The sequence below is a fragment of the Pelecanus crispus genome, chromosome 2 (genome assembly GCF_030463565.1).
Source record: "Pelecanus crispus isolate bPelCri1 chromosome 2, bPelCri1.pri, whole genome shotgun sequence".
NCBI lineage: Eukaryota > Metazoa > Chordata > Aves > Pelecaniformes > Pelecanidae > Pelecanus > Pelecanus crispus.
In genome coordinates this window covers 92,441,494-92,469,262 of record NC_134644.1, presented here as the reverse complement: position 1 = coordinate 92,469,262, position 27,769 = coordinate 92,441,494, and the positions used below count along the sequence as shown (strand labels likewise).

The window sequence follows — 27,769 nt, the reverse complement described above, 5'->3', positions numbered from 1 at the left end:
CCCTCAGATTTTCACTACTACCTCCTAGCAACTACTAGGAAACCTCAGCTCAGCTACCTCTACAGCAGCACCTAAAACCTTAAAACTACCACGCACATTTTTGACAAAACAAGAAGCAAAACAGAAACATCTTGAAATTTTACTTTTTTTTTTTTTTTTTTTTAATGCAAACATATTGACCAGAAACTGAGTCTAGAAAGGAAATGTTGATATTTGGCAAATGAAGATGAATTAAGGAAACCAGTGAGAAGGCCTGATACACGTATAGATTTGCACCTTCTGATTCATCTTACTGGGAATGTTCCTGTTGTAGAAGCCGGCCTGCGAGAAAAAAAAATAAATTATAATAATGTATGAAAAATTAGGCCCTATTAAGTAAGGCCAAGTAAGACTATGGTGCAATCTAATACTATAACTCATAACTCTAGTGTACATCATGAATCAAAAAGGACTATCAGAAAAGTCTACTGAAGATGTCTCCTTAGAGAAGCACTGATTTAAGTAGCAGTGCATACTGCACCACATACAGAGCAAAAAACCACTGAGCAAAAAACCACTGAGCAATGGTAACTGCTGATGGGTGGGCCGACTCCTATAACAGACATAACTTGGATCGGAAGCTTTGCTTATTCACAGGCAGTTTAATCAGCCTGAGTACATGACAGTGACAGTTATGACACCTTGCTTCTAGCCTAGCACATGCCTCACTGGGAATGCATAAAGGAAAATTTTAATTACTTGTGTTTATACTTTAAGAAAGGGATTGTAAATTATTGCAGATTATCCTGATCACCTTCCTTCTGCCTACCTTTTGTTTCCCTTCAATATTTTGCTGCTCATTGGGTTCAGTGGGCACCCTATAATTCAGCAGTTTTTCCAGATATCTGCATCGAAACTTTAACCAGTGTTTCCATTTATTTATTTACTTACTTCTAGTTGTGCATTTAATGTGCTATTTTTATTGCAGGGCAAAATGCAACTAAGTTTCATTGAACTTTGACAATTCTTACTCAAACTTTAAAAAATTAATCACACTATATGTTTAAAAATGCTTATAAGCTGTTCTGTACCTACCTGTCTCTTAACGTAGCATTTATCAGTCCTATAATATGTAAAAAATGGAGAGAAATAACCAACCACAGATTTTTTTTTATCTGGGAAGTGACGTTTACATTTATCAAATATTTTAATAGACATTTGTCTACACTGCAGAATTGCATTATAGGAATCCCTAGTGGGAATTTTGCAAATCCATAGATTGAGAGATTCATTTTTTGAAAGATGCAGGCCATCTTTAAAATATACAGACTCATACAGAGAAATTTCTTCTTAAAGGAGTTTCTGAATGAATGAATGCATGCTGAGAATACAGGTATGCATGTTGATAGGCTTGCTTTTATGATAGTTTTCCTTTCCCCTTTAGGCACAGGCAAAGCAATTTATTACAGCAAATTCAAGAATGTCAAGATTAAGCCCAACTACCTTTCCCCATTGTGAAGTCTCACAATAATCCTAGTGCAGCTTTTCCTTAAAATCAGATTTTCATTTATTAGAATCCAAAATTTCAAGAAGAGCAGTATTGTTTTGGTTTGGTAACTTTAGCCAAAACCAGAAAGTAATAAGATCCAGGACAGGACACAGGACACTGGTGCTCTTTTCATACCTCAGACACTGCCCAGTTAGCATTGTTTGATTATGCATTTGTCAGAATGCATGCCCGCCTCTGGGTTCTATTTTGTTTTTACCTTTCTCCTGTAGCTAAGTAACAGGATCTTACGATCCAGACCTGCTCTCTTATTCCACTCTTTTCAGCTGTCATGTCATCAGCCTTCATTTAGACATTTCCACTCTGACCTTCAAGAATCATGGCAGTCAGAGATTGTTAAGCACCTCTATCTCAAAGTTAAGTCATACAGTCAGAAGATCCATGAAAACTTACTTATAATAGATTTTGAAAACTTTGATTTGAAGGAACATCACAATAGTCTTTAACCGTCACAACTGTTGGCAGCCTCTCAAGTAGAAAGGAAAACCTTCCAGTAAATCTACATAACAATCATTGAGGTTTATCTATCCTTCAGGTTTTTCGTTCATTCTTTTCTATTTCCTGAGACACCAACTACCTGCTAGCCTCTAATATTATGTTTACTTCAGATCCCAATACTGCTGCTCACGACAGAAATGCCTTGAGGGACGTTCTCTTATACAGTCAGCTGAACAGACATTAAAAAAAAAAATAGTAGGCAAGAGCGACAAAAGTTAATCTTTTTTCATCACTAATGATGCATGTAAAGATACGGGCAGAGTGTTATCACTGTATTAAAAAAGCTTTACAAAAAGAGTATGTTGAAAGACATGAAGTCCCATGGTGAACACTAGAAATCTGAGTAATGCCACAACTCATCAGGAAAACGAATTTTTTTTGGAAGAACACAGAAAAGGGTGGATCAGCAAACTTATTCAAAATGCAATTCATTGGTGAAAACTGAATATAAACCAGGAGTTTTAGATTTGGATGGAATCATGACTGGTTTTACATGGAAGGCACTTCTTCACTTATTGCACACAAGCTGGTTTATAATAGTATCAACATTCAGTTACTGATCTAATATCAACCTGCAGTACATCATATTACAACTATAGTTTCAAATGAAAGTTAAAACTTGTCTTTTTCTGAAAAACTGTCTATTTTGGGTTTGGTACTCAGGTGGAAAAAGAAAAACATAACTGAACCTAAAAAACCTCAAAATACGTATATTTATTGGCATACATTTTCTGTAAACTGATAAGTGATGTGGTGCACATGCAATCTTGTATTTTCTTTCAAAGAAGCCCATCTTCTTAGCAGTAAAATAAAGTTATAAATGTTCCAAGTACTAACCTGTAAGGCTGCTTCTGCCTCTTCCAAAGCAGGCTTAGCAGCTTCCAACTTCTCTTCAGCAATGGCTTTGTCAACTGAGATACTGTCTACAATAGCTTGAGCTTTGTCTTTCACTTTCTGAACTTCACCCTTCACCTTCTCAGCAGCCTGTGCTTTTACAGTAACTTCTTTCAATACCTAGAATGTGAGAAAACCCACATGCCAAATATTAAAGAAAACACCTAGTTGGAAGAATGTATTAATTTTTACTGTAAAATTTTATCTGTTGAATTCCAGACCCAGAAAACTCAAACAAGATGACTTTCATCACTAAGTTTCCAAGATCCCTTTTTTCCCCAACACTTAACTTCCTTTTAAGTGATTAATCTTTTCAAAATAGAATAAATAAAAAAAGCAAAAAAATAAAACAGCAATACACTTTAAGGCTGTACATACCATGTCAGCTTTTTCATTGGCAATTTGAAGTTCCTTTTCTTTTACCTCCAGCTCTCTGCTTAGAGCAGCCACTGACTCAGAGGCCTCTTTCAGTTTTTCCAGTCCAGTATTCATTCTGGAGTTAAAAAGCAAAATAAGCAGCATGTACTTCCCTATGTAATTTATGCTCTGCTTTCCAAATTATTCCATCAATAAAATTAATCACATCAATCAGGACCAACGTTAGCAAAAGAGGTTTTACACCAAAAATAGAACTTGTACAGGTACTTTCACACAAGTGTCTGATGTCTTCAGAATCAAGAAAGTGAACAATAAAGAACTACACAAAGAGAGTCTGTGGCTTGAAATTTTACCCACTTCTAACTCAAACAGTATGCCTTTATCATTGCATAAAAATCCTATACATTTGTTCCATATATGTCACCGTCCCTGTTGAGCTCCAACCTGATACTTAAAAGACTGAGTTCTATAGAGCAGAAAGCATTTTCTGATCACTAGAATCCTGAGAAATATCTCAAATCACTATTTCTTGTTTGAAGAGGATATTGAAAAGGCTAATGAAATCAAAATATTGAAATCAAGACCAACCAAAAGAGAGTAACAGAAAAATAGCACTGAGATAACACTGTTCTCATTCAGCATTAAAATGTCCCTTCAACAGTGCTTTTTGTCTATCAAAGTGCAAGTCCTCACTTGGGACTCTTCATACAAGTTTAAGTGGCCTCTACAGAGGCTGCTATTGCAAAGGCTAAGCAGTACTTGGACAGCTAAACAAATACAGGAGAACCGATAAAGAGTAACACCCACCAAAGCAATTCAGAACATGCAACTAAGGTTAAGTGAAACAAACTGACATGCGTGAACTAATCTGGTACATCTGAGGCATCAGAAGGTAGAAAACAGGACCAGACCTCTCTGTTTTATAAGTCTTCACCTATAACATAACTACAGATTTCTAACTCAATTTGGCTTTGAAGCCAAAGAACATTTCAAAGTGAAATAAACTAGTTTGAGTCTTTCTTAAAGGCTTCCAGCTCTTTGTACCAATATTTCAAAATTGAGAAGACATTTTTTCTTAAGGGTGATACCAATTGATACACCAAATGCTACTTTTACATTCTATTTGAGTATTTCCGACATGGAGATAAATCTGCGAATAGACTTCATTAGTTTAATAAAGTATCTGAAAAGGAGAATGAATATATCAAAACCATTTTAATAATCTACAAGTAAAAAGCTCAACAGCCTAAATTAGGCTCTATGATCACAAAACCAAAATGCCAAGGGTATTTTTCACATGTTCATATCGGGAGAATACCGCAGTTTAGCAAGAAAACAAAAGTTGCTGTCTGCTAAATTAAATTCTATTGGGAATATATTATTAAATGACATGTAGATGTTTCCTTTTACTCATTAAAAGTACATGGGAATAATTCATATTCACTTTTTTTCCCACCACCTTGCTTTTTCATACATCACTACCCTTTTTCCCCCTCAAAAAAATATATAGTCAAACTTGTATGCCAAGAACAACTATAATATCTGATCAAGTTACACCTTTACACATTTTAGGAAGCTTGGAAAAAAAAATAAAATCCTTTTGCTGTGCAAAGAGACAAGCCATGCATTGAAACGAAGCATATCAGAATACACCTATCTGGGGAAAAAAACTACAGAAAGACAGGAGTAGACTGAGCCGTTTACCTGTTTGCTAATGTCTGCACTTCAGCACGCTTTTCTTTGTATGTGGTTTTATATCCCTGAATAAAGGACAGATAGGATTTGGGAGTCACATGTGTAGAACGTCTGTATCTTTGAAAGTAATCAGAACACTTCTCTGCCACTCCATCCTGGAATGAGCCCATACACTGCACAATTTCCCTCTTTGTATCAGCAGTGCAGTCCATATCAAATGAGGACAGGAAATGTTCAGATACTTAGGAAAGAAAGAAAAACATAAATTAAGTAAATACTGAGGAAAAACTCTTAGCTTATAAACAAGGCAATATAAAGGCTATCTACCATGACAAAGAGAAATATTTCACCTAATTTAAATCTTCATCTGCCATTGACCTGTGTACCACTTACTCATATATATTTGGCTTAGTATGCAGCTGAACTTTAAATAGCATTTTATTTTTAACATTTCACAATCCAATATGTGGTCTAATAAAGGATGGTATTGGTTACACCAGGCAATAGTTGCAAAGCAGAGAACACCTCTGGAAGTAAAGTCTTTATACAGTGTTACTGGCAATCTGAGATTCATCTTCTTGATGTCTCCTATAAATCTAATTTAACATGTAAATACTAATTATCAGCCAATTTGACAGTTGTGACATGGGAGATGCTTTTACATTGCATCAACAAGATATTATGTCAGCTTTCACCCAGCTTCTGAAACCCTAGTCTTTACTCCCCACCATCAGATTCTTGACAGTATTCCATATTCCACACTTCTCAGTAAAAACTATAGCCAAAAAGCTGGTATTCTTTCACCTCCAAAGCATGCAACTGCTTTTTCTCTCTGAACCTGTCTAACTGCTAGCTACCAGGGATTGGGTAATCACAGCCTTCCTCTGTATGCCTGATCACAGGCACAGTCACTAATAATCACTTTCTTTAATAGTATTTTGCCTTCTTTACTAATGTCTTTAAACCATCCTCAAGGGGAATTTTTCTTCAAACCTTCAAAAGCCTTTCCTCTGTTCAAAGCCTTTCCTCTGTTAGAAATATTTCAACAGTTTAATACAGCAAGCTTTAAAGAAGAAAATGTCTATATCAAATTTTAGAACCAAGTAAGTTTCTTCTGCCAGTGTGCTGGCAAAATTCAAAGCAATTAAAACAACTTCATTACCACTGATCAGCAAATTAAATATCTGCAAAGACAAAACCTACACCTACCTGCCACTAGAGCATCCTTGGGCCATCGGCTGAACCAATCTATAGTGCATCCAGAAATGAGAGCAGGGAACTTCAGGGCCCTGTTTCGGAATTTTTCACCTACTGGTGAAAAGCAAAGAACCACATGAAGGTTCTGACGGACTCTGGTCATGAAGTAGTCATACAGAATCTCACTGGTTTGAGGTCTACGTGGATGTTCCTTTTTGAAGGTGGGTATGAGGTCACTAATGATCTCATCTACTTCATCGCGTGCAAATAAGTTTGACACCTTTGAGAAAAAGGAAGATTTTTTTTCACTCTTTACAAGATGATCCAAAATAGAGTATATAGCATAAGGTTCATTTAATAGATAGCATTTTGGGAAGGGACATACATTTCAGACACTGAAGTTATTAGGACCCACCACACTCCTTTAAACCAGAACTTTTACTGAAGTGATTCCATTAAACAAACTGAAATCTAACTTTCTGTAAAAGTAAAACCCACTCTCCCATGTGAAAAACAAAGAATCCATGTACAATGGCTTTGCTTTCTGCTCTTAATATTCTAATAACTAGTAGAAATTACTCTGAAACACACCCCTGAAACAATAAATAAATAAAAAACCTAAGCCATCCCAACCATTCTGGACATAAATTTACCATACAAAAACTAATTGTACACTAATAAGATATTTAATTTAACAGAAAATTTTGCTAAACTTCAGTGATGTTCCCCAAGTCCCAGGTTTTTTTTAAGCTACTCTCATGTCCATGACAGCTTGTCAACACATTTAAAAGGGTCTGACTTAGACAATTTCTCTGTATGGATTGATGACATCATTCTTAATTTTACAATAGCTTTGTCTCACTCTAACCTAGTATAATGGATTATTTCCATTTTTTATAATACTGTAATGATAAAAAGCATTTGAGTTCTAGTTTGTGCAAGTGTGTCCCTTGACATATAAAAGAATATTCAAAATATTCAGAATTATAAATTTAAAAAGCAGAAAAATTATCTTACTTCTCCTGATGATAAAACATTGTTCAGGTATTCCAAGAAAGATTCATCTTTGATCTCATTGTCTGTAAAAAGAAAACAGATGCCTTTCCCTTCCAGTCCTGCTGTTCTGTACAAGAGTTTCAGATCTTCCATCAAGTTTAAAGTGTTGTATGATCTACAAAAAAGGACAGTTGTGCTAATATTCATTCCTTTTAAAAGGGGCTTCTGGTTAAAAGAAAAAGAACAAGCAATCTTGAGTAAGAAACAATCTCTTGGAATTTAAGGCAAAAAAGTGCCAAAGCCCAGGAATCTTCATTTAGATTAGGAGGAAAGACGTACCTCATTTCAAAGTCTCACATTAAATACCTAACACATTCTTCTCTTTCTTGCTCTCTTTTTCACCTCCCACATCAATAAAAAAATAAATTAAAAAAACAACAAACACACACCCCAACCCCACACCCCAAACCCACCAAAAAAGCCAAAACCAACCACAACCCCCCCCCCCCCCAACCTGAAATCTTATTAGCACCATGCTCTAACCAACTGAGCTAACCCGGCCCTATCATTTTATTTATTTTATCATGTTGTTATTCTTTTTTCTTTTGCTAGAAAAAGTGAAAAAACAGACAGGTGTTGTCTCACAGGATTCTGTCGTGTGCTGGATGCAATAAGATACTTTAGATTTTATGGACTAATTAAAAAACTCAAACTAGTTGGCCCTTCTGGTGAAAGTCATCAACGGTGGCACTCAGAGTTTTACAAAAAGGAACAACAGCAGCAGCAAACTAAGAGATTAAAAAACATAAAAATTATTAGACAAGGTGTGGCGGGTTGACCTTAGTGTCTGCATAGTTGTTTCTCTTATATATTCTCACTCCTCTCTTCTGGCTGCTGTTGCACAGCAGTTTTTTTCTCCTTAAATATGTTATCACAGAGGCACTACCACCATCACTGATGGGCTCAGCCTTGGCCAGCAGCAGGTCCATCTTAAGGCTGGCTGGCATTGGCTTTATTGGACATGGGGGAAGCTTCTAGCAGCTTCTCACAGAAACCACCCCTGTAGCCCCCCCGCTACCAAAACCTTGCCACACAAACCCAGTACACAAGGTTATACCGGAATGACCTCTCTGGCTGCATAAAGGAGTGAAACAAAAGGTGAGGTTTCTAGGATGCCCAATGGGAATTAAAACAGAGAAGTGATTGCACACAACTTTATTAAGAGTTTCTTATGTAACCATAAATGATCTCATGTATGACCTGAAAAATCAGAAATTGTACAATAGTTCCTCATTACTAGGAAGGAACTCAAGAAATAAATACATTGGTTTTAAGATTTTTTTCTTGATGATTAAGAAGATAATTCTTTGGATTTCAGCAAAGATCTCATAATCACCAAGATAAGGTTCCATACATGTGTTTATAAATAAGACACTTCAAAAGCAAAGACACCACTAAAATTAGAAATGGACACAGAGAAGACACAAATATTCTCTGCACTTTTGTTTCAGCTGCAGGAAGAAATAATGATTAGGAGAGTTATTCAGTTAATTACTCGAAATTAGACAAAAATACTGACCTGAAAAAACCACTTTAAGTTATATACATCAAGTTAGCAACATGACTATCATCTACCTTCGTGAACTAAATGAACCATTTAAAATCCAACCATTTATTACCTTTAAGAACTCACAGAACAGGAAATTTTGGATTAACAAAGAGCAAATGATTCTATCCAAGAAGGATTCAAAATTTTTTCCAGAGGTATTTCGGCACAAATTATTAGATATATTTTAGATAAACAAGTTTAGAAAAGCACGGAGTTTAATTTTATCAATCAGATCACACTTCTACACTTGCTTGTTGGCCCACTTGGAGAACTCCAAGGGGTTTGTAAGGTAGGATTATGTTTTACCAGAATCTTTGATGACTCATTCCTACAATCATGTTTATTCAAATCTTCACTCAGTCTATTCTTCATGATACTTTCTTTAATTCATCTGGAGCACACATCGGGTTTACAAGCCTTCAGGTGCAAGGGTTCCCCAGATCTTTTCTAGACTTTTATTTTTTTACAGGCCTTCCTATGATCCCCAGGCAACTTTAAGTGGGAAGCTGCACACCATTTTCTTAATTCAATATTTCACCCTTTAGTGGCTTCATAATTCGTTGTGAATGATATCCAGCAATTTGTTACTGCTTGTTTTATAACTGTACTGTAATCTCTAGTCATTCCTATTTCAGATAGATCCTCTGATGAGATCCTCACCAAGAGGTATTCCCACATGTGAATCTACAATTTCTTCTGCAGCCAACGCAACTGCAAAAGAATTAAAATAATTCACTTCTCTACAATGACATCTTATTTGAGTGCCGAAAATATTTCCTTATCAATGACTTGTCCTACAGACACTTTAGGAGACACTCATATTCTAAAATATTCAGAGAAAGATTTATAGTTTATTTTTTATATCTTTTGTGAGTTTTTCCAAAAGAAACCACGTTGGGTTGAACAGGCTTGGGTAAGAGTGGCTGGAAAGCTGCCTGGCCAAAAAGGACCTGGGGGTGCTGGTCAACAGCCGGCTGAACATGAGCCAGCAGTGTGCCCAGGTGGCCAAGAAGGCCAACAGCATCCTGGCCTGTATCAGGAATAGTGTGGCCAGCAGGAGCAGGGAGTGATTGTCCCCCTGTACTCAGCACTGGTGAGGCCGCACCTGGAATACTGTGTCCAGTTTTGGGCCCCTCAATACAAGAAAGACATTGAGGTGCTGGAGCGTGTTCAGAGAAGGGCAACAAAGCTGGTGAAGGGTCTAGACAGCAAGTCTTATGAGGAGCGGCTGAGGGAACTGGGGTTGTTTAGTCTGGAGAAGAGGAGGCTGAGGGGAGACCTTATCGCTCTCTACAACTACCTGAAAGGAGGTTGTAGTGAGGTGGGTGTTGGGCTCTTCTCCCAAGTAACTAGCAATAGGACAAGAGGAAATGGGCTTAAGCTGCGCCAGGGAGGTTTAGATTGGATATTAGGAAAAATTTCTTCATGGAAAGGGTAGTCAAGCATTGGAAGAGGCTGCCCAGAGAGGTGGTGGAGTCCCCATCCCTGGAAGTGTTCAAAAAACGGGTAAATGTGGCACTTTGTGACATGGTTTAGTGTGCATGGCGGTGTTGGGTTGATGGTTGGACTGATGATCTTAGAGGTCCTTTCCAACCTTAATGATTCCTAGTTTTTACTTTCATTAAAAAATAATCCAGCCACCAAGCCAGGAAACATGAAATTACTACTCTACCCTTAATTGATTTAATGGTGGACTTGGTAGTGTTAGGTTAATGGTTGGGCTGGATGACCTTAAAGGTCTTTTCCAACCTAAACGATTCTGTGATTCTAATATGAAATAAGGCAAGATGTACTTGGAAAAGACTCAAAATACTAACATATACATAAGATCTACCAAATTAATGGACAGGGATGAGGATTCCACCTCCTCACACAGGCATTACTTCAAATATTACAAGATAAACTCATAAAGGCATTATGGATAGATAGCACCTACAAATACTTCCAGTGCAGTTTAGTGTACTGTGTAAAGACATAGAGTAAAGATAACTTGACACTGCCAATATTCCTCCTCACTCTGTGAAACACATGAAACAGTTTACTACTCCAAAGATGGTAAAAGCTCAGACTTATTGTAGAAAATCAAGCAAATTTAGTATGTCTCAAAGCATTTTCATGTCTTTCCACTCTAGGCAACAGTGCTCAGCCTACGTTAAGCTTGTTCTTTCTCCTACTGCAGAGACTGGGAGCCTGTTTTGTTTATAGGAAGAGTTCAAACACAAAGTACTTATTTAATTAAATTTTAATTAATGCTCACCTTGTTAACATTATCTGGAACGTATCATAGCCAGCTATGAAAGATGCCAGTCTTGTCAAGCTCTGCTTTCCTGAGCCACCAACTCCAACTAAAAGAGCATTTCCATGAGGAGTGCGAATCACCCGAGAAATCTGTGTAAGATCACAGTCATTTATTGCTACAATGTGTAAAAGTTACACACTCAAAAATCCTATGCTACTTCAGTAATAAAGTTATATTAAAAATGCAGAACAAGTGGAAAATTTAAGGTTTAATTAAGGGATTCTATATTACTATTAATGTATTCTATGGACATTTGCACTTTGCAGTATTTTCTGTAAACCTTCCAAATAGTGTAGCAACCACTTGATTCCATCACTGTGAACTTTCAGTTATCAGTAGAATTGCATCTCACACTTCCACAAAGCACAAGAAAATCTCAACCGTGATTTGTTAGTGATGTGCTATCGTAGTATGAGAGATTATTAAAATTGGGAAGGAAATAATAGTTTCCCCAATACCATACCCTCCAGACAACTTTAGTAAAACTCATCTCTCCAGGCCTCTTCATTGTGACCAGAAAGACAAGTTGTCCCAGGCACGCTAAATTCAGAAGAAACAGTCTCCAGTATTCTCCGCAGCAGGTAATAATACCACCTTTACAATCAAACTTCTTAAGCTTCGCGTTTACTTGATTATAAAAATGCACGATATCAGTATGAAAATTTGGTCACAATGGAATGTCTCCCAGGTAAATCTTTTCTTTCCCATTTCATTATTTATCTTTTAAAGCAAAAGGCAGTAGTTACCTACTACTCCACACTTCCCAATTCAGGACAGTGCAATGTAAACAAACAGACCCTTTGCAATCCAGAGAAAAAAATTTTCAGCACTAACTGTGAACAACATGCAGCATCAGTCCCACGTCCACAGCCAAAAAACAATACCAAGAAATCCGGGAACAGGTAGAAGATGTTACCTGATGCTGAGAAAATATGCCTTTATGCACAGGAGACAAACTTGCTCCACACCCCATCAGTTGCACGTGGACAGATACTCACAGAAGAGCCTATATTAATTTCCAGAACAGCATGGAGCCACTTGCCTCTCAAAGGCAAGGTAATACCAACCAGCTGGATAGCAGCTGGTCTCCTCTGCAGAAGCAATGATGCAGAGTATTGGCTCCTGTTCCATTTATTATCTTGAACATCCCTCCGATGCCCCTAGAATTCCATCATAATAAGCAGCCTGGAATACCTACTTACTTGCCTTTCCTCTAACAGTTTTTTTTCAAGTTATTAAAAATACTCATGTCAATTTCCTACAGTTTTAAACCCATATATATTACATATTGAGTGCAATGTACTTGTTATTTTTCATAGATTAGTGTTTTATAAGCAAAGATAAAATCAAGTGTGAAGGCTTACTCTAAGCATACTTAGTATTTAACCAGAGAAAGAAAAACAGATTTGCATACCACCCTTGGAATATCACTGATCACTTCAATTATGGCTAGTAGATCTTTTCCAGGCAGAGGCACACAAGCTGTAAATTCGAAGCTTTCTTCTCAGTTTAAGATATTTCTCAGCTTTAACTCATTCAAAGTCATACTATGTCAGCTCAGATTAGGCATTACCTTAACTGTGCTTACCTAGCTTTCTCTTATAAGCTGTCTCAAGTCTAGCTAACGCATAAAGCTCAGACCTGCACAGCTGTAAATGCTACTTTCAAGAATATGGGATCCGAGAAGCACCATATATTCTTTTTATCCAAGTGAAAGTTAAGATAACATTTCACGTATTTACCATCTAGCTACCCAAAGAAGAGATTCCTGAAGAAGGTGGCTCTTCAGTGGAAAAAAAAAAAAATAATAATTTTTTTTTGCTAGATCCTGAATTTATTTAATTTTTTTTACTAAGAATAAACAAGAAACTTGTTTCTGAGTGTGACAATGATTTAACAATTTTCCTAAAGAAATCCATAACAGAATATCATCCATTTTGCAGAGAAGACCTTAAAAGAAAGGGACTAATTTTGTGAAATGACAAGAATCCACCCCAAAATTTTGAAAACTGCAGATGCAATGTGTTTGTCAACTATAATTAGATTTAATATCTAATTTTTTATATTTATTATATTGTTAGGATGGTACAACCCAATATTCAGTTCTTAATAATTTATTATAAGAAATACAGGTAACCTCACTACGCAAATAAGAAACAATAGGGGTTTTAGTTTTAAAAAAAAAAAAAAAGATTCTCCTTTGTATGAAGCCTATGCTGTGTGGACAAACCTATCAAGCTGTGCTGTGCTAAAAATTATGGTCGCCTCCAATCCATGTTCAAAGGAATTTTAAAAGAACTGATTATACTGTGGATCTAAAAAGGAAGTTTGGACTACATTTATTCCTACTCTGCCGTGTCTACCCCTTCATAAGCAACCAATTATGTCCTAACCTGAATTTCATTTGACTCATTCCAAAGAGAGGAACAGCTCATGGAAGAATTAACAAGAAGAAAGGTTGAAATACAGTTAGAATAGTTAGGACCATGATTCCACGAGACATAAAAGACAGATATAAAAGAATAGTTCCGTCTGGTGCATTTTCAGAAAAGTTGAATTTTAATACCTCACCACAGAGTGACAGACAAAATATTCGCTAGCAATAAATTACTTGCTTCAGTTTTAGAAGTAATTTACCTTGATTCATGCATACCTCCACTCACAGGTGCTGAGGGCAAGTGAACAACAACAACAACAACAAATGGCAATCCAGTAAGACCATACCTTGACTAAATGAATCATAGCATCCTCAAAGAAAACCATGTCCATTCCAGTACCACGGACATTCTCATTATATGTTTGTAAAAACATATTTAAACGATTCCGTAGCTGATGAAAGGAGTAAATTGGCTCATAGATTTTGGGAATATCTAAATTAACTTCCTCTGATTTTTCACCTAGAACAAAAAGCAAGTAACAAAACCTTAGCAGTTTAAATGATTGATGAAGGCTCAATCTGGGGATAAGTGAAGGTAATTAGAAGTCTCTTTAACCACCCAGAACCAGGTTTATTATACATAATATTACACATTAGATTTACGTATGAGAGTGCTGCCTATGCCCTGCCTGCAAGGAGCAGTAAGTTCAGCTGCTTAATTCTCAAAGACAAAACCAGCAAAAACTAAGGAGCCTTCGTTCTCTAGATCTGAAGCTTGAATGATGAAAAACTGAAATTAATTTAGATGCTAGAAGCAAAAGTAGCACCAGAGAGTGAAGGTAAATAAATATTGCAGTTAAAAATTTCAAATAATCTTTTTTGTGAAAAAAACCCCAAAACCTCAAAGTTGATTAAATCATTGCACTAGTGAAAAAAAAAAAAATTACTACTAAAACAAGTAATTACCACAGCAAGTGGTATATATAAAAAGTATATTCACTGTGAAAAGGCATACATTTGTTTCATCGAGTGATCAGAAAGCCACAAGGAATTGTCAACTCTTCCCCACCCAAAGGAAAGGAGGAAATAGTGCTGTTTTCTCATCTTTCCATTCCTAAGCATTAATCGTGCTTAAAGGTGACATGCCCTTCATTGGTAAGAATTTTTACTCACAGCAAATAAAATCACAGAAGGGTTGAGGTTGGAAGGGACCTCTGGAGGTCATCTGGTACAACCCCCTTGCTCACGCAGGGCCATCTAAAGACAGCTCCCCAAGACCATGTCCAGACAGCTTATGAATATTTCCAAGGACAGAGACTCACGATTTCTCTGGGCAACCTGTGCCAGTGCTTGGTCACCCTCACAGTAAAAAAGTGTTTCCTGATGTTCAGAGGGAACCTCCTGTGTTTCAGTTTGTGCCCGTTGCCTCTGGGCCTGTCCCTGGGCACCACTGAAAAGTGCTCAGCTCTGTCTTCTTTGTACACTCCCTTCAATTATTTACACATATTGAGGAGATCTCCCTGAGCCTTCTCTTCTCCAGTCTGAACAGTCCCAGCTCTCTCAGCCTTTCCTCAGAGAAGATTCCTTAGGCACCTCTGTGGCCCTTGATTGGACTCTCTCCAGTACGTCCATGTCTTTCGTGTAATGGGGAGCCCAGACCTGGACACAGCACTCCAGCACTCCAGATGTGGCCTCACCAGTGCTGAATAAAACTGAAGGATCACCTCCCTTGAGCCCGCTGGCAACATTCCTTCCCATGCAGCCCAGAATGCCACTAGCCTTTTTTTCCTGCAAGGGCACATTGCTGGCTCATGTTCCACTGGCTGTCCACCAGCAGCCCCAGGTCCTTTTCTGCAAAGCTGTTTTCCAGACGGGTGACTGGCAGGATATACTGGTGCATGGGATTTTTCCTCCCTGGGTGCAGGACTTTGCACTTCCCTTTGTTAAACCTTAGGAGGTTCTTGTCAAGGTCTCACTGGATGGCAGCACAACCCTCTGGCACATCAACCACTCATCCCAATTTTGTGTCATCTGGGAACTTGCTGACAGTACACTCTGCCCCATCAATCAGATCACTAATGAAGATGTTGAAGATGAGTGGGCCCAGTATTGATCCCTGGGGTACATCACTAGTTACTGGCCTCAAACTAGACTTAGTGCCATTGACCACCACCCTCTGGGCTTGGCCATTGAGCCAATTTTCAACCCATCTCACTGCTCATCCAGCCCTACCTTCATCAGCAAATAATTGACAGACTTTATTGGAAGAGTGCCAGCAAGCAGAAATCATGGGGCTTTTTGGTTGGTTGTTTGGTTGACTGGTTTGGTTTTCCTCAAAAAATAATAGTAGACACTAGATTTTTGCTCTTATTTACATACAACTAGCTCCATTAGTTTCAAGATTTCATGATCTATATGCTGCAGGATGTATTTTTCCAGTTAGCATAGGTCAGTCTTTACTAACAATCAGTTTTGCTAAGCCTCCTCTCACTTACCAAAGAAATATATTATTCACAACGTTATCTCTAACTGGTGGAATTAAATCAATGAAATAAGTATTTCCAGAAAAATAAGTATTTCCCTAATGCTTAGTAAAGCACTGGAAGTCAGTGGAAAGGGAAATAAAGGTGGGAAAAAAGCAATCAAATTGTATTGTATTTAGAATAGTATCTGTAACATTTTTCTTAAATTATTTTTTTCTGCATTTCCCTCATATATTTTGCTTTTACAAATTAGCAGTGGTCCAATACTCATGCAGCTTCCAAGCAAAAAAAAAAAAAAACCCCAACACCCCAAAAAACCAAACAATACAACCACCCCAAAACAAACAAAAAAACCCCCCAAACCACCAAAACCCAAAAATATATATATATAAAAAAAAACAGTTTAAGGAAATTGCCTTTCACAACAGAACCAAACCTCTCAAAATAAAGTGATGATTAATTCTCACTCAGCTGTCCTTTATATTGCATTCTGTGTATGCCTGAAGTCATCTTAATTTCAGAATTCTTTAGCTCTGTATTGTTATCCACATATATGAACACTCCTTTAGATTCAGACCTAATTAAATTAACCTATTTCTTATTTTAACCTGTAAAACCACTGGTTAAATGAAGGGATTATTCCAGGTGGAAATAAGTTTCTTTTAAGTTGAATAAGACATTTAAACAACTCAGCTACTGACAAGGAACTAATAAGGAGTTAAACTGTTACTGAGTTACAGCAAGGAGTTAAACTGTAGTGATGTTTTCACAGTTTCAAACCATTTATGAGAATTATATCAGTTTTATTATTAATATTAAAAGACAGCACAACCAAGTATTAAACGCAAAAAGGGCAGACATTTACATTATTTACAGTCAGCTGGTGTAATATATTATTTTAAACTCTTCTTTAGTCTCAAGATTCAGAATCAAAAGTACTAAATAGCAATATCAAAACTGATAAAACACACCTTTGAACAGTTTGAGGGTCTCAAGAACACTAGCACTACTAACAATTTTTGTGAAGCTAAGATCCAAAAGTTGATGTTTGAGCTAATTCATCTCAAGTCTTCACGTATTTATCTCAGGGAAAAATACATTGTGACTATGCAACCCAAAGAGGTACAGGGAATATATGTAAACATATCACTAACCTGAGCATAGGGTTATTTGAAATTGATGTCAGATGTAAATTTTTATATATTTAAGAGCTCAGAAATTCAATTCCTATTCTTACACTTCCATCATGATGGGTAAGACTAAATTCCACTAAAGGGACAAGTAAAAAAAAAAAAGACACTTTTTATTCTTTTCACTTAAAGCTTGCCCTGGTTTCGGCTGGGATAGAGTTAATTTTCTTCCTAGTAGCTGGCACAGTGCTGTGTTTTGGATTTAGCAGGAGAAGAATGTTGATAACACACTGATGTTTTCAGTTGTTGCTAAGTACCGCTTATGCTAGTCAAGGACTTTTTCAGCTTCCCATGCTCTGCCAGGTGCACAAGAAACTGGGAGGGGGCACAGCCAGAATGGTTGATCCAAACTGGCCAAAGGGCTATTCCATACCATATGATGTCATGCTCAGTATAGAAACTGGGGGGGGGGGTTTCGCCAGGGGGCAGCGATCACTGCTCCGGGACTGGCTGTGTATCAGTCGGCGGGTGGTGAGCAATTGCATTGTGCATCACTTGCTCTGTATATTACTATTATTATTATATTGTTATTATTACTACTACTATTTTACTTTATTTTATTTCAATTATTAAACTGTTCTTATCTCAACCCAGGAGTTTTTCTCACTCTTCCTTCTCTGATTCTATCCCCATCCCATCAGGGTAGGGGGAGTGAGCGAGCGGCTGTGTGGTGCTTAGCTGCTGGCTGGGGTTAAACCACAACAGTCCTTTCAGAACAGAAAGGGGTTCTCAAGGCTCTGACAAGCATATTGAGGACAAAACATACCCTTTCTAAATGGGGGCCTCCTACTTTGTATTTAGATGAAGTTTCATGCTAAAAGGCACTTTACCGGGCAGGTACATTTAAATTGTCACCAGGAAGCAAGTTATTTTGAGAAATACATGCTTCTTTTCGCATTTATTTTTCAGTTCAACATAATGGTTTCTAGTGTGGATTCAAATTTTCTCATTAAAAGTCACTCTTCATTCTCTCAGTATGTATTCTGACTTACATTTCAGTCCTCTCTACATTGCTGCAGTTTAGCAAGTTATTTAAGGATGTATTTGACTACTTTCTCACCCCAGTTTGCTTTTTACTTCTGATTCCTTTCAGTCAAACATTTCCTATCCTTTACTCTCCTTTTGTCACTGCCTTCCGACTACTTCAGTTATCCAGGAAGAGATTTAAATGACATTTGACCACTCATGCCAACCTTTTATTGCCTCCACTATCCATCATTACAGTGATATGAGCACAGATAATTGAATCACCCAATGGCTTAAATAATGACCTTCCCCAAAACCCAAACAACTGTTTTCTGTTCTTTTGCATCAACTAACAAATATTCCCAGGTCATTTAGCAAGGTCAGTGACACAGTGTTTTTATTGAAAAGACACAAAGATGTTGTTGTAAGCCATATGGATAATTCAAGAGGTTTTACTAGCATTCAGGAGATTTTTAAATAACACTCATTTGTTACAAAATCATGTACTGGGTATTTCCTAAGAAGTACTGAATTAGGCTAGAGTTGGTACTCTTTTACCAGGTTTCTAGGGGATGGTAGCTAGAGTGCTATCCTTTATCTAGTACTGCAACCCCACCACTTCAAGTCACTCATACCACACTTCTTTCATCATTTTAGAATAATATAGACTCATGCTCACTATTTGGCAGTTTTGTCTATCTACCACATTGATGGAAATGGAAACAAGGCTCCTCTATACAGATAACCTGGATATAAACACGGACTTAAAAATCCCGTGAATATAAGGATGTGCCACGGTTGGTAACACAGACTACCTTCAAAGTCACTGGACAGAACAGCCACCCTTGATGCCTAAACTTGCTATGCATTTTTAAGACATATTTCTATTAGCATCTATTTCATCATATCCCCTTCCCTATTCTTGCCATCTCCATGGTTATCAGAGTCCATCTTTACCAGTTCTTTCAGGTGCATCCCTTAAGAAGTCAACAAAGAATGCATCAATTTCAGGATCCAGGAAAGCTTTTGTTTCTTCAAATTCCTCCTCAATGAGTTTTGCCACAGCTGCATCAAACCAGTTTACATCTTCTGAGGCTGTGAAACGATCAGCGATAACGCACTTACATTCATGCTTCCACAGTTTTATCAGTACCTATAAAAAAAAAAAAAAAAAGGCATTTCAGTCAGATTAGGTTTACAACAAAGTTATGCCAATTTAAAAGCCGTGCTTTTATTTATAAATTTATTTTAAAATCTTATTAACACTAGAAAAGAAACAGTAGTATTTTGGGGTTTATTCAGGAGAGATACCTTGAGCTTCATATTCTGCCCAATAGCATTTAAAACTTACATTCAGTTAACTGTGCAAGAAGCCTTAATCTAGCATTCCAAACCGGAGCGTATTTACCAAATTAAGATTTTATTTCCCTAGCCCTAAAACCATATCTATACCTGTTAACATATGTTTATGCACTGATAAACCACTTTTTTAACTGGTCATTAAGTAGAAGGTGGGTAGAAATGAAAGCATCATGGCATAAATAATTTCATGCCAAACACAGATGTCACTCCCAATACCAAATCCAAAGTACTTAGAGAAAAAAAAAAAATTGTAAGTGTTTATATTATTCCTTCTCCAAATTCAATATACCTTTAAAGTCCTTCAGTTTGGTCATAGGATGGAGAAGGAAAACCTGACATGTTCTTAATCTTAGCAGCACTGGTTTTGATCCTACACTATTACTACACAGTAGTAGAAAAAATTCCAAGTACCCCTTGAAGACCTCTTGTTTGAGCCTACAGCACTTAGTACAAATGACACATACTATGTCAAGTCATAGAACTAATATGTAAATTTATACAATCAGATTTTGAGCAATTGTTTGTTATACTTCAAAAGACATTAATTGAGAATATATGTACATATAATCATTTTAGTGCTGTATATTTTTAGCTTCAGAAATTAAAATCAATTCTAAAATTTAGGTTTTAGATGTAATAGAATTCAGGAGCTTATTCAACAAGTACGGAAGTACATTAAACATGAGGTGATTATATAATCCAAATGTATTACAGATTTTCCATGATTACCATAAACATTGCTTTTCCAGCATTTCATGTTTCAGTGCTCAAAACACTAAATGACTTTTCCTTAAAATAATTAAAAGAGAAATGATGTATAAAGTATTTCCAGAAGAAAAGTGGATTATGGAAAAAAAAAAAGCATCACTACAAGTCGTTACTACTTCTTCCTTTTAAGCCTTAAGCCAGAATTCATTTGTTATACAGATATTAGGCAGTGACTGCAAGCCTCAAGACACTAGTGGAGACAGGGCAACTGTTTATTTTTTTAATCAATATATATGCATTTTCATTGGATTAAAATAAGTTTATTGCTTCTCATAATTTTCTTTGCTCACTTCTTTCAAACTAGCATTTGTCAGTAATAGAACAAGCAGATAGAAGCAAACCGTCTTCTGTCAAAAGAAGCATTTTTTGTTATAGTTATGAAACAGTTATCATTTCAGTTGGCACTGTAAAAGCTAGACTAAAACATCTTTGCCTCAAAAAAACACTGAAAAACTTTTTTAATTAGAAATTATATTTTTCTAAAGCAAACTCAAATGCCAAGAACTTAGACTCTTCATCCTCTTTGCTACACTAATTATACACTAATTATAACAAAGCCACTGATGTGCTGCACTTACCTTTGGTTCATTGATCACTTCTGATGTAGTGTTCAGCATTCCTTGCCAAATCCTTGAGAGGTCTCGAAGGTTGAAGACATAATGGAACTTGGCTGGTGTGGGCAACATTTTTAACTTGGTAATCTGCCATAGCCTGCGTGTCAGTGGAACCAATTTGGCTACTGTTTTCTTCACATCTTCTGAAAATCCCCGCTCACTACAATAGTGCCCTTCTCCAATTACACCTGTGGAAAAAAAAAAAAATTGCCAAATTAAAGATTTTTCTAAGACACACTAGTGCAACACCAAGAGCTACAATCTTCTTAAGTTTCTTTTTCTTTTTTTAACACCTAAAACCTTTTCTAATTTGTTGAAATGGATTTCCAATCTTTATTCAAATCTTGATTCACTTGGTATTAACACCATTCTGCCACCAGCTCACTGGGTATTTAGCTCTTAATTAACTGTCCGTTAAAAATGTTCTTTTGCCTACCAAAATAGCTTCCACAGCCTTTGAAAAGCTAATCTCTTCTCTGAAACCAATATGATCCTGTCGTTTGTGAAAGTCTAGTCATTAGCCACTCATTCTTAGCACCAGTAGCACCTTAGCAACTCTCCAGCATTGCCATGAAAAGTAGGAATAGCCTTCATGCCATTCCTCTTAACACTTAACATGTCAATAGATTCAGAGATGTAACTGGATCGGAAAAACTTAGATTGATGAAGTTGCAGGTGGGGAGTGATTACTGAAGGAAAGCGTGCTGGTAAGCAAATCAGAGGGGGATTAAGCCTCAATTTTAATCCTAAAGTTTATAAATAGAGGGATAAAGAAAAATCAACTACCATTTTCAAAAATGGGATGGATACAAAGCTTATTTCCCTTTACCAAAAATTTTGTCAATGGAAGAATTAGAAGGCAGAGTACAGTTGAACACAGAAAATTGTCTCTTGAGCCTCTGTGGAATGTCATTGCGACCTCCCCCAGGGTGGATCATGGCAGCCAAAAACTGAATGTCCACAATGTTGGTAAATTCACCAGGCTTTTCCAGGTTATACAGTCCATTCTGTTCCATCAGCTGCCTAACTATCTCATTAGTGACCTGTAAAATAACCAGGTATTATATAACAGGATATTATACACACAACTAAATGAAATACAAAACATACTTATGTACTTGAAATACCTAATAAAGAGTATAGCATTATTTTCTCCCCCAAAACCCCGGCTTATTTGCTTCAGGAGAAAAATGCACTGCTAGGAATAAGCATATTTAGATTGTCCTTTTCATTGGTAATATCTATTGACAAAAATCCTGGGAGTAGAAGGGAATCCCTAGTTTAGAATTAATCCTTCATACCTCAGTTCATTCTCCCTTGAATGCTGCATGATTTCCAATACTGTTGTATTGGAAATACTTTTCCCCTTTTAACACAAAATTCCCACTTTGTTCTAATCAAGCCTAAACTGATGCATCTTCACGTTGCATCTGCTACAAAGTATTTTGATGAAATTTCTGTGTGTAACAATCACATTTTTTCAAGCTACAAATACAGAATTACTTCCATACAAAAGAATGCAAGATTCCTTTCCTTAGCCATAAATGAACGCCCTGCTTTTTTGTTTGACCAGTTGAAAATCTCCCAGAGACAGTACATTATACAACTATACTTCTCTAGAAATTCTAACATTAGTTTCCAAAGCAATATACTTCAGAACTCTCTTGCCAATGTACATAATGATTACTTCCATTTTTTTCTAAAGCAGACAAATCGCTTCTTACCTCTCAGCATTCACAGTATTTTAGTTATTGTCCACACAGCCAGTTTGCCAGCACAATTTCTGTGGCAAAGTTTTTTTTTTTCTAACTAATTTTTTTTCAATTTTTTTTTTTTTAATTAAAAAATGAGTGTTGGTAAAAAACATTGTTAAAACTATACAGGCATGCTTTAAGGAGTATTTGAACTGATTCTTGTAGTCAGTATATTCATTTTCAGTGAATTCATGACAATATAAAACCAGATGGGTTCTTTAAGAAGACTGTTTAGAAATTAAGCATTACATATCAAATTTACCCCCTACTGCCTGATTGAGTAGAGAAGCCAGTTTTACAGTGTAGCAAGGAAAGAAAGAAAGAAAATATGTTTTGCCTTCTTTTTTCCTCTTTTAGAAACTAACCTGATCTCCCCACTCATTTATTATGGGCATATTCACATCATCAATGAAGACTGTCATCTTTTTGCCCGCAGGCGGACCATAAGTTGTGCCCATGCGCTTGTCCACGTAACTTTCTATTGTACGCTGAAAAAACAATTATTAGCACAGTTACAAAGAGCCCTTCCTTTCACACATGATTCAATCATTTGAACATATTGATGGTTTTGTTACACAGAATTTTACTAAGGAAGGTTTAGACAACACATTTGCTGGAGGTAATTGCACTAGTTCAACTAGAATGTCTGAAATCTCATGCTATACAGCATTAGGTTGGTATCAGATATAACAAACGTCTAGTGTAGACAACCATGCATGACAGTTTCATAATTTTGAAACTATTTCAAACTTCTCTTTCATTTTTTTCATTTATCAGCAGAATTGATGGTTACTAGCAATAAAGATTAAACTAACAATCTGTCAGATCTGAAAGGCGTGATTCTTGAAGACCTTTCCAGTAGACATCAATGTACTTGATAAAAGCATACAGTGATAATTAAATTCACATACATAAATAGACTTGATGAAATAACTTTGCTTAATAGTAGACTTACTTTTCTTCCCATCTTTTTTCCATTGCTCTGTTCTTCTTAAGGTCCATTTTTATTTATTCTACACCTAGTGAAAGCTCACTTAACCATGCTTAGTTATTCTTCAATGTAAATCTAAATATCTGCATTCTTACATTGTGCTCCTGTACAGTAGCCTGAAAAGCCTTCTTATACAAGTGGCATCACTTAGACCAAGATTTTAGAAAGTCGGAGTAATTTAAAAGCACATGTGTTGTAACAGACAATGGTTTGGTCTAGATTGTTATCAGACTTGACTGTTAGACTTGTACATCTATTTCAGATGTCTGTTGATCATCAACAGACTATCATCTATCATCAATAAATTTGACATCTGTTTTATAAAAATAGATGTACCAACACTACTTTGTGTTTCTATAGGCCAATCAATAGAAGGAAAAATACTAAGGAAAATAAGACCAAAATTACATACTTGTATATTAAACATGTTAATAGTTTCTACTAAGCTATAGAGCCAGATGAGAGGTGATGCAGCAGGCTTATAGACAGCACTTCTGATTACAGCACAGACAGTGCTTTGGCTTGGCATACCAAACCACATTAAAAATATTTCCCATATATATATTGCCAGCAGGTTAAAGAAACTTTAAATAATTCAAAGTAGCTCAGCAGAAATTTGGACAGGCAGTATAGCTCAGGATTTAAGTACTCATAGTTCTATTTAGAGCAGCTGCACCGCATGTGTTACTTTTTTAATGAGTAATTTAATTTACTGAAATTTAAATTGCAGACAGCACACTTTTTATGACAGATTGTTTTGGGTAGCACTTATTTTACACACGGCTTTTAGTGAAATCTGAGGGAAGTCACTGACAGCTCTACCCAATTAGTGAGAACTGATACATTTGACATAAAAATGCTGAATGTGATGAAGCAAATCATATGCATGGTATTGTAATAGTCCAAGAACAGCTCAATAACTACCAAAGAAATTGAAGGGAACATGGTTTTTACAGAAGTCTTAAATCATGTGTTAGGACACTTAGTCCATCTGAGCAGGTGCTTGTTTGTTTCTACACTCATTTTCAATTAAATAAACCACTTTCAGAAGCATCCCTCTGGCAAATTTGCACAACAATCTCTGAATCCATTCACGTTGTATTAGAAAGTGAATGACTACTATACCTGGAAAATTAATGGGGTAGTTGCAGATGAAAAATTCAAACTCTTAGCCATGTGGCTTTCAGGGTTATATTTTGACATAAAACCTTTGATGATAACAGTCTTTGCAGTTCCTTGCTCACCAATTAGTAGGACAGCCTAGACAAAGACAACATTGAAATAAGATGAAACAAGAGCTGGGTGTATTGGCAAAGCCTCAGCAATCCCATTTAGCTTTTAAACTGAAATGAAACTAGAAAAGTTATGTAAAGTGAACTCTCAACAAAGGACATGGGCAAGTAAAATAGTTAATGTCTCAGACTTTTTCAGGCCTCACAAGTTAAAAATATTTGCCGTTAATGGTCACATCAGCACGATTTAACTAAAAGGAATGGATCATTCGTAAAATGAGTTGATTATCTGAAAAAGGATGTACTGTCTAGAGCTTCAGTATCTGAAAGGCTTCAATTGCTGTTGTAATTTACCATATCCTGCTTATCTGACACAGTTTTGGTGAACAATAGGTTGCATAACTTAAAGGTACATAAATTCTATAACTGTCCCATGTGGGCAGAGTTCATATGAGCAGAGTCTGGCACTCTGCTGCCCTGTGTGTTGCCCCCTCTCCAACAGCTACATGAAAAAATTGCTTCTGTTCTGACCTGATCTTCAGCTGTAACTATGGTTATTTCCACTACAGAAACGATCAGCGAGGGGAAGACAAAAAAAGTCTGGAAGCAGTGAGTATTCAAGAGTTCAAGCATATTTACATGAACGTAGCTCCTGGAATGACCATTTTATATTAAAAAAATGAAGTTTGACCTTTTCAATAACATAATACTTCACTTCTAATTCAAAAACTTTATCATGTGTACTGTTAGCACCACTGAGACGTAAAATATAGAATAAGTACCTTGCCCTGTTTCGCGATGGTTTCAATAAGGAAATCCATTCTCACATTGTCAACATTAGGCACAAGAATGGAGCCATACTCTGGAGTGCTGTTACTGGGATAGACATACTCTTCAACACGTGTATTCCAGTGCATCCATTTACCTAATAAGAAAGAAATGAAGTTAAGGTTTTAGAAATACAAGGCATCATTGCTTCTTTTATTTTCCATTGAGTTGTGTCACCTGTTGGTGCCTCTGTCTCACATAAAGTAATCCCACTCTGTAAACTCAGACCAAAATTATAGAATCATATAATCATAGAATCTCTCAAGTTGGATCTAAGAGGCTTACTCCTCTTTGCTACATAAATTATGACAAGGACAAGGCTTGCCTATTTTTGTTCACTTGACAATTCATCGGAACAAAGTCAATGCAGCTTCCTGTAGCAATATATCCACATTCTGATTCCTCACAGGAAACAGGGTAAAAGCTTTATACATCATCACCAGTAAAGTGTAGCTGTAATACAAAACTTGCTAAGGAACACAAAAGAAGGTAAGCTACCAAAAAAAATCTGAATCAATTCTCTAAAAGAAGCGCAATTTTAAAATTACTTTTAAGTTTTACCCCATACCACCCAGCTCAGTTACTAACCGTCAGATGCCACATAATAATCAAACATGGTATCTTCACTGCCTTCTGGGATACAGGGAAGATCAAGTTTTATTGTTGCATGGTTTCGAAGCCAGTGCTCCATTTTGCATCTGTCTTCCAGTTCTAATAACGCTCCTACACTCCACATAAGAGAGAAGATGTACAGCCTTTCCAAGTATTTTGGAGTCAGTTCCCATCCTTGCTCCTGAAGGATCGAGTTAAGGTTTTATTTTCAACAGCCTAAAAAAATCTACTTGATAGTCATTAGTAACATCAGGTTAAAAGCCTTCAGTCATACTTAAATTTACTGACATCTTTGTCAATGTACAGACTGAATCAATATCAAGCAGGCCACAAAATACAGAAAATATCACTTTTAATCACCCATTACGGCATTTGATCTTTTTAAGTTCTACTTTATAATCTGGTAACAATCCACCCAAAAAAACCTGAAGGCAAACTGCGGTCTGATGCATACTACATGCCTGTGCTTAACATCAAATCCAAATGTGAAAGAGGGCACATCCTAGCTATTATTTTCTAAAGAAAAAGAAGGTATTCCTTACTAACCTGCATCTTCATTTATATTCCAAGTTATCAAAGAATCTCCTCTCTGTATAACCTCATGACTTAAAATTATCTCCACTAGAGTAAATAAATATAAAAAAATCCACACGACTTTACCTTAGGTGGGATAAGGCCCTGCAGCATATTAATGCTCTGCATAATCACAAAGGCTTCCAACATCTCAGTCTTGTATTGCAGAGACTGAATGCTGAAGCGGTATAAATCTGGGAATGACGAAGAATATAGCTGATGTAGAATTTCAGCTTCTTGGAAGGAACGTCTTTTCAAAAATCCCTGTCACAAAGCACAATGAGAGAATAGATTTAGTTCCCAATGCAAGCCTCCGTAAACTCAACTCTAGTAATTCAAAAGGTCCAGTGAGCATGGAAAGTTGATTTCTTTTTGGGGGGCTCACATTCCCTGCCTCTTGGGCAGGGTTTGGCTAGCGGAAGGTCAAACTTCACCCAAGTACGCATAATTCCTACTGGATGCTAAAAATGGATACTGAAGAAAAAAAAGCACTTTAAAGTTTTCAACAGCACAAAAATTATTCTTTTCAAATATTTTTTAATCACAATGGCTGTTTAAGGTACACAACAACTCTGCAAAGAAATAATATCATACGTACTTGAACACAAGTTTAATTTATTCTGCACAACGTTAGTTTCTAGCAGTAATACAGGGTACCCCAGAAACATCTGGCAGTTGCAGAAAAAAAGTTAGGATTTCAGGAGGGGATGTCTGCTGGTGTGTGTACTATTTTTGTTGTGGATCTCACTATCTGTAATGCTGGATAAAAAAAAGTTAATTGAAACTACCTATTTCTCAAGATCATAGAACAGGATTTGTTCTTTGATGCCTTGAGCTCAAAGTAGTAAGCTGCTTCTTTGAGTTACCCAGACACTTTCTCTCATCTGCGTGGCAGAATGCTTCTCAT

At 36.6% G+C, this 27,769-nt stretch overlaps 1 protein-coding gene across 1 annotated transcript in view; it reads right to left on the bottom strand.

Moving 5' to 3' along the window:
- Positions 1-27,769, bottom strand: part of DNAH5 (dynein axonemal heavy chain 5) — a 136,608-nt gene that overhangs the window by 32,141 nt on the left and 76,698 nt on the right. Inside the window, 15 exon segments of the mRNA XM_075705164.1 lie at positions 2,882-3,058; positions 3,317-3,431; positions 5,021-5,252; positions 6,221-6,488; positions 7,226-7,379; positions 11,071-11,201; positions 13,837-14,009; positions 19,086-19,281; positions 20,837-21,060; positions 21,702-21,915; positions 22,992-23,114; positions 24,743-24,877; positions 25,632-25,774; positions 26,266-26,470; positions 26,950-27,126. Of these exon segments, the coding sequence (XP_075561279.1) occupies positions 2,882-3,058; positions 3,317-3,431; positions 5,021-5,252; positions 6,221-6,488; positions 7,226-7,379; positions 11,071-11,201; positions 13,837-14,009; positions 19,086-19,281; positions 20,837-21,060; positions 21,702-21,915; positions 22,992-23,114; positions 24,743-24,877; positions 25,632-25,774; positions 26,266-26,470; positions 26,950-27,126 (2,667 nt within the window).